Source organism: Triticum urartu, chromosome 4A (assembly GCF_056163025.1).
Source record: "Triticum urartu cultivar PI428250 chromosome 4A, HENAU_Tu73, whole genome shotgun sequence".
NCBI lineage: Eukaryota > Viridiplantae > Streptophyta > Magnoliopsida > Poales > Poaceae > Triticum > Triticum urartu.
Genome location: NC_141876.1, coordinates 31783374 through 31790818, shown reverse-complemented (window position 1 = coordinate 31790818; position 7445 = coordinate 31783374). Strand labels below are relative to the sequence as shown.

The window sequence follows — 7445 nt, the reverse complement described above, 5'->3', positions numbered from 1 at the left end:
CGCCACTTTCCATCTTTTTTTCAACCAATAATAGATTTGTTCCTTATCCAGTTTGTACTACATTTTCCCATTATTTCCCTTTTCAACCAAGAGACCGATTGGGTATCCGGTCTCTACTACTTTCACCATATTATTTCCTCTTTGAATCAAGTCCTAGATTCATGCTACAACTTTCCCCCCTTTCTTCATTGTTTCAACAAAGCCCTAGATTCGAATGCATGAAGTAGCTTTACCTCTAATAATACTAAAAAATTAGGTGGCTTTGGAAGACCTGATGGGAGTAGAAAAAGATGCACATGCAGACACGTGGGGAGCTGGGGCAGTAGAGCAAGGCCGCTTTCGAAGAACTTATACCTCAGGGTCGTCGGGATGTCGGCGGCGGCAGGTCGGATCTGTGGACAATACGGCAGGGAGGAAGAAGGGTCAGAGGACCTCCCGAGCCGGCGCTGTGTCGGAGAGAACGGCATGGGCAGAGGATCGGGCCCCTCCGGCAGCTGTGGGTTTCCTCCCTCGGCGGTGATGACCGCGTGAACGATGCCTGCGGTCGCCAGCACCGTCTGGAAACGCTGCACGGTGCGGGGCCGCAGGACGACGCCTTGGATGATTTGGCACAGCCGACTGCCGCTCACGTCCATCGCTTCCATAGGTGCTTGTGGCTTCTGGTCACTTGGTCTTGGATTGGAGTGAGCAGTGTTGCGCAGAGACTTGGGAGTAGATGGATTGGAGTGGTGGGGCTATACTAGCAAGTAGTTGTACGTACTAGTACAATAGTGGGCTCACATAGCAATTTTGTCTCATGCAAGAGCCTGGCTATATGCGTGCTCAAACATTCACAAATGCAACATTCGGTTTGCGCATGGCTCTTTGCCTCTTCGAGAAGACGAACAATGATGTTACTACTACTGCTTCTACAGTGTCGAATCCACTGCTGCATGTCTGCCCATCGCGAGCGGGACGGATAGCTTGTTGTAGAAGTACTACTAAGCAAAAGCATGTCCTCATTTGCAAGCAACCGCGCGCATGGGTGTGGGAGAAGGCGTGTAGTAAAATCAAGCTTCTCCTCGTTGTACGAGTTGACGCGACACATCATAGCACTCGCCCCACATGCTTGCCTCTAAACTTGGCTGAAAGACCCGCAGTGTACAATATATTTGCTGCAACCTCTAACATTTACCCACCACAAATTAAAATATATGTGGCCGTATGCATCGTTCTGATGCAGAGGCCGGGGAGTCCCCCCTTTTCAAAAAAAAATAAATTAACATATATATTCCTGTCTTGACCAGATGAGCGTGCAAACTACAATCACCAGGGTGTCAGGTAGGGCCAGAAGACTATTTTAATTTTTTTTAAACTTCGAGACGGCCATATAGCATGGAGCCGACCCCAATGATTTTAAGCTTACAGGCACGGTACATGCTATCCTAGACTACTCTACACATGAAACTGCCACACGAGCGTCTAGGCTGCGCTTGGCTCTTCGCCTCTTCGGGAAGTCGAACAATGATGGAGTACTACTGCACTGGAGGAGTACTACAGTACGCTTCTGGCCATCTGACACCGATTGAACTGCTGCATGTCCACCGCGTGCGGGAGGGAGAGCGTGTAGCGAAAGCTTCTCCTAGTCTTGCCATCCACCACGCTCATGGGCAAGGGAGGGACGCTTCTGGCTTTGCGTGTATGACAGGTGGGCCCGACAGGTGTGTGGCCAACCTGTCATACAGCCAAAGGCAGGTGCAGTTAAGTCCGCGAGGGAGAGGATAATAAAACTTCTTGTTGATGTACGAGTTGACGCAACACATCAAAGCACTGCACTCGATATATTTCAATAATTTGCGTTTAACGATGCATTAATTACAACGCATGCATGCATGCCGTGACTCTCCTTTTGATACTTGCATATGTTGATTTAATGCACCTTGAAGTAGTATAAAATATGTGATGGTAAAGCTTTGTAATACCCCGGCCCAAGTCGAGAGATGGTTGTGCACGAGGAGGGCGAGATCATGCAGACCGAATACGACCCGACGATGGAGCTCTCTAAGGTCTTGATGGACCTCACCGTGCTCCACTGCCCCTTGTGCCTCCGCCCCTTGACGCCTCCAGTGTATGAGGTTCGAATACACCTCGTCCGTTTGGCTGATTGAGCAAGGTGCAAGTTTCTTGATTGATGCGCTGTTCGATTGATTTCTGCAGTGCAAGGGAGGGCACCTGGCCTGCACGGACTGCAGCGTCGAGAGCCCCGGGAACCAGCGGCAGTGCCAGAAGTGCGAGCGCGGTGGTGGCTTTGACGTGCGGAACACAACGGTGGACTCCGTCCTTTCGTTGGTGAGGGTGGAGTGCCCGCACAAAGGCTATGGGCTCTACGTCACTTACCACAAGCTCACCGATCACTAGAGCGTGTGTCCGCTCGCGCCCTGCAAATGCCCCGTGCCCGTCTGCGCCTACGAAGGCCCGCCGCCGGCGCTCTACCACCACATCAGCACCGCGCATCCCATGCTCGTGCACAGGATCCAGTACGGCAAGGTGCTCCAGCTGCAAGTGCCACTGTCGGAGCCACGGCTCTTGCTGTTCGTGGAGGAGAACCGCCGCATGTTTTTCTTGGTCGGCGGCGTGCTCGACATCGGCGCGCCTATCGCCGTGTCGGTCGTCTGCATCAGAGCGGGGGCGTCCCCACTGCCACACTACGTGGCCAAGCTGTGGGCGAACGGCCCGCCGGAGGAGCCCAAAGGCACGACCTATGCCGTCAAGGTGGAAATGGAGGTGACAAGCAGCAAGGATCCCGGCGACATCGGCGTGCAGGAGCTGACCTTCCTGACAGTTCCGCCCAAGCTGATGGCCGGGGCTAAGATTGTGTCCCTCCACATTCAGATTGACAAGCTCACGTCCTAAATGTTTCTACAGTGCCTTCTGTTTATCTTAGTAATATGTTAATATAGGGATTACCTTGGTCTACTTTAGCTTAAGAAATGGTGGGTTTTGGTGGCGATGCAGCAATTACTTTGACATCAGATCAGTAATTTCCAACAGTCGAACGGATATTTTGTGTCTGTCGGATATAAAGTTCCTTTGGGTAAGAAGTACTACTTGTCATCAAAATGGATAAAAGGAGATGTATGTAGACGTATTTTAGTTCTAGATACGTCCCTTTTTTATCCATTTTGATGACAAGCACTCCCTCCGTTCGACAATACATGCCTTCCATTTGTCAAAATATAGATGTATCTAGACATGTTTTAGTATATAGGTACATCCATGATAGAGCCAATCGGATGGTTGAGAACACTACAATTCGTAGCTACAGATGTGTGTGTGACTCCCAGATGTAGAGGCCGGGGGTCATCATCCTCCTTTTCGAGAAAAAACAGATGCGTGTGTGAGAGGACGAGTGCGTGTGTGCACCTCTTCTCTTCCTATATAACGTACTACTAAACTCAGAGTACAGGTTTTTGTGGGTGGCACGATGGTGCGTGCGAGAAGTCCCGAGAGATAGGTTTAATGCGTCTGAAAAAAGACTAGCCTAGAGCTCACCACGTGGCTATTCCGGTCGAACGCCCCATTAACCATAAGATATGTATACGACGGTGCCAGTTATTGCACGTACACAGCAGTACTCCCTCCTTTCCGGTTTATAGGGCTTAATTCAAAAATCTCACCAACCAAGATGGTGAGTGGTGGAATATTTTTGTAGTTTGCAAAAGCACCTAATTAATGCTCTTGTTTTTCTCAAAAAATTGTGTTTATCAATGCATTAATTGCAATGCATGCATGCATAAAGTACATGCATTGGTCAATTTTCTCTTAATACTTGCATGCAATGATTTAATGCACCTTGGAATCTGAACATGTGTTGGGGAACAACCAAATTGATCCTTATAAAATGGAAAAACTAAAATTTTGAGATAAGCCCTATAAAACCGGAAAGGAGGGAGTAGAAAAAGAAGTACTCCACCGGGAATAGTGCCGCACTTCGAAACTAGAACCGCCAATAAATTTTGAGCTTGCGTCTCATCACATTCCAAATTACTCCATGCTATATTGAATTGCAAACCTGTTCTCACCGATCACAACCTAAATGGTTTCCCACTTAGGAGCGTATTAGTACTCGGTTATAAATACTAGTATGCCAAGATGACTGCACATTCCTCCTCAACTCCTCATCCACAAAAACAAACAAGTCATTCAGCATCCTTCCCTTGCGTCTGCCATGGCCAGCGTGAGTTCTGGGTCGAGAAATTGCCACCAGGGAGAGGCGAGCATGGAAGCGGAAGCACGAGACATGTCCCGCCTCGCTACGAGAGCAGCCGACATGTCCCGCCGCACGGAAGTAGCAGCACAGAGGTCCCGCCGCACCGTCGATGCAGCAGACTGGTCCGGCCGCGCCGCGGAAGCAGCAGAGATGTCCCGCCGCGCCACGAATGCAGCAGAGATGTCCCACCGCACCGCGGCGGCCTGGGAAAATTTCTCGCGGGCAGACAACGACTGTTACAGGCACATGCATGCGATCGTCCATAGCCAGATGGATCAGATCTCCGGCTGGGCGAGGTTGCAGGATGACATGAAAGCCTCGCTTGAACAGGCTACCGGCGTCATCTGGCAACTAAGGGAGGGCAATGAGAGGCTCCGGGCCGAGCGCGACCTTCTAAGGGAGAAGATCGTCCGAAGTGCAGACCAGCATGAGGAGACCAGTGCCTTGTTGAAGAGGACCGGCGTCATTGTCAAGAAACTTATGGACGATAATGACATGCTCCGCAACGAGCGCCAAAGGCTAGTGGAGGAATCCGTGGATGTTCTCAAGCAGCGTCTTGAGGACAGGAAAGAGCTCATCGCCGCTCGCTGCGGAGACTAGTTCCCGCGGCCTGCGGCAACGCATCAAGAAAGTAGAGATCAGCGAGCCAGATCCTTGTCGTCCTTCTTCTTTTTCCCTTGTGTATTTCGAGCGTAGCCGCATGTGGATTTTTTAATTATCTTTCTAATTATGTAAGACAATTAATCGTCCTTATCTTTCTGTGGAAGATCAATGTTGCGAGCCTGGAATGAAGAAAACTCTTGTTGTGGCAACCCTGGCGTTGATGTTCTTCTAGTTGCTGCTGGGCTTCCTTCAATTTCCTTGTTTCTTTTGATGTAATAATTGGTTTAGGATGTGGATTGTGTCATCGGTTGTGAAATGTTTGGTTCTCGCACGGATGTTTGGCCTTTGATGGCCTCTTGGGATGTTGCGATTTCAATCTGGTAGCTATTAGTCCTTCGTGTTAGGCTGGAGTTGTGCTGAACTTCTTGTGAATTGTGGTGGTTTTCAGTAATGAAAATCGGAAGGGGCAAGCCCTTCTTTTATCAAAAAAAATTAATCATCCTTATATATTCATCAGTCTTGCTATAAGTCGCAGTAGATGTTATATAGGTCCATCGGATCTTACATCAAGATCTGTGCTTTTAGATTTTCTTTTTTCTCTCTTAAATCTCAGTCGAGTGAGACATAGCCACGCCATTAAACAGAGGCTCGGGCGCCATTAATGGAGACCTTGGGAGAGAGGTGGATGGCAGATGGAGGTCAAAGGGCTCTCCTCCCAATAAGCACGCGTAGGGGTCTGATCGCATGCCTCTCGTACTCAAATAGCTACCCTGCATGGCGCCTCCTAGCTAATAAAAAATGGGGACGCGTGGTGGCACGTAAATGGTACTAGTAAGTAGAACGCCCATGGTTTCAATAATACTTGTGTTTCTGATTGTAACGTGACAACACTTGTTCCAAAATGACTTTGTTGATTGTTAATGTGTGCGCCTTCGCAAATCGGACTGCAAATTTACCACAGCATGTTGGTGCCATGTCCTGGCACCAAGCCAAGTTTCATTATTTTCATGCGTGTTTTGGATTTACAGGAATTAAAAAACTAAGTTTCTCAATGTTTCCAACCCAGCCATGACGCCCAGAATTTTGAATTGCATTCCCATTTCTTGCATGGAACCTAGAAATTTACCCGAGGACACACATGTGATTTTTCAACCAACTTTGGTGCACTAGAACATGTGCTTGTATTTCAAATTTGAATTATGCACACAAAGGTGACACGTTCCCTCCCAGAACCACGAGCCTTCTTGAGAGAAGCTCCGATTTGCAAGAAGCTTATACCAAAATTTGTTCCTATTCAGCCAATTTTTTTTACCATGGCATGGTACTACCATGACATGACACCATGCCAAGTTTCATAATTTTAAAACCAAGTTTCTCAATGTTCTCGACCGAGCCACGATGCCCAGATGTTTGAATTTTAATCTCAGTTTTTGCATGGGACCTACTCCCTCCTTCCGTCTATATAGGGCCTAATGTGTTTTTCAAGACAGCCTTTGACTATTGACAAGATTAATAGCACATGAGATGTATACTATGAAAATTATATTATTGGAAGATCCTTTGACAAACAAATTTGAAGGTATGCTTTGTGTAAGTTGCATGTCATATATTATTGCTCTAATGTTTGGTCAAAGTTAGCCTCGAAAAACGCATTAGGACCTATATAGATGGAAGGAGGGAGTAGAAATTCACCCGAGGACACAAATGTGATTTTTCAACCAACTTTGGTGCACGGGAGCATGTGCTTGTAGTTCAAATTTGAATTATGCACATTAAATGACCAAAAACTCAATTAATGTGTAAATAAGGCCAAACGAAGCCGGAATAGTTCCAAAATTTAACAGGGCACTCATGTAGTTCTATGTTGCCTTTGTAAATAAACTCATGGGGGACAACGTATATCGTTTCGCACTCAAAGGTGGCATGTTCCCTCTCAGAACCACGAGCCTTCTTGAGGGAAGCTTCGGTTTGCAAGAAGCTTATACCAAAATATGTTCCTATTCGGCCAATTTTTTTAACCCAACATGGTAGTACCATGACATGACATCCATGCCAAGTTTCATGATTTTCAGACGTGTTTTGGATTTACAAGAATTTTAAAACCAAGTTTCTCAATGTTCTCGGCCGAGCCACGATGCCCAGATGTTTTAATTTTATTCTCATTTCTTGCATGGGACCTAGAAATTCACCCGAGGACACAAATGTGAGTTTTCAACCAACTTTGGTGCACGAGAGCATGTGCTTGTAGTTCAAATTTGACTTATATATGCACATTAAATGACTAGAAACTCAATTAATGTATAAAAACAACAAACAAACCCGGAATAATTCCAAAATTTAACAGGGCACTAATGTAGTTCTATGTTGCCTTTGTTAAGAAACTCAAGGGGGGTAGCGTATATCGTTTCACACTCAAAGGTGGCACGTTCCCTCTTAGAACCACGAGCTTCCAAATCGGACCAATTTTTTACCACAACATGTTAGTGCCATGACATGACACCATGCCAAGTTTCATGATTTCCAGGCAAGTTTTGGATTTACATGAATTTAAAATCAAAGTTTCTCGATGTTCTCGGTCGAGTCATGACACCCA

The 7445-nt window shown here is 47.0% G+C and overlaps 1 protein-coding gene across 1 annotated transcript; it reads left to right on the top strand.

Moving 5' to 3' along the window:
* The first annotated feature begins 2030 nt into the window (after positions 1 to 2030).
* On the top strand, positions 2031 to 3006 carry LOC125535067 (E3 ubiquitin-protein ligase SINA-like 4). Its single transcript, XM_087520094.1, has 4 exons — positions 2031 to 2114; positions 2197 to 2328; positions 2398 to 2853; positions 2962 to 3006. The coding sequence occupies exons 1-4, from the start codon at positions 2031 to 2033 to the stop codon at positions 3004 to 3006; spliced, it is 717 nt and encodes a 238-aa protein (XP_087376220.1).
* The last annotated feature ends 4439 nt before the right edge of the window (positions 3007 to 7445 follow it).

Excerpts from the sequence above, each read along its gene's own strand:
- LOC125535067 (XM_087520094.1), top strand. The coding sequence starts at position 2,031 with ATGGAGCTCTCTAAGGTCTTGATGGACCTCACCGTGCTCCACTGCCCC. Across the intron at positions 2,115-2,196 it reads TGACGCCTCCAGTGTATGAG|TGCAAGGGAGGGCACCTGGC; the intron begins GTTCGAATACAC and ends TGATTTCTGCAG. Across the intron at positions 2,854-2,961 it reads TGATGGCCGGGGCTAAGATT|CTTAAGAAATGGTGGGTTTT; the intron begins GTGTCCCTCCAC and ends GGTCTACTTTAG.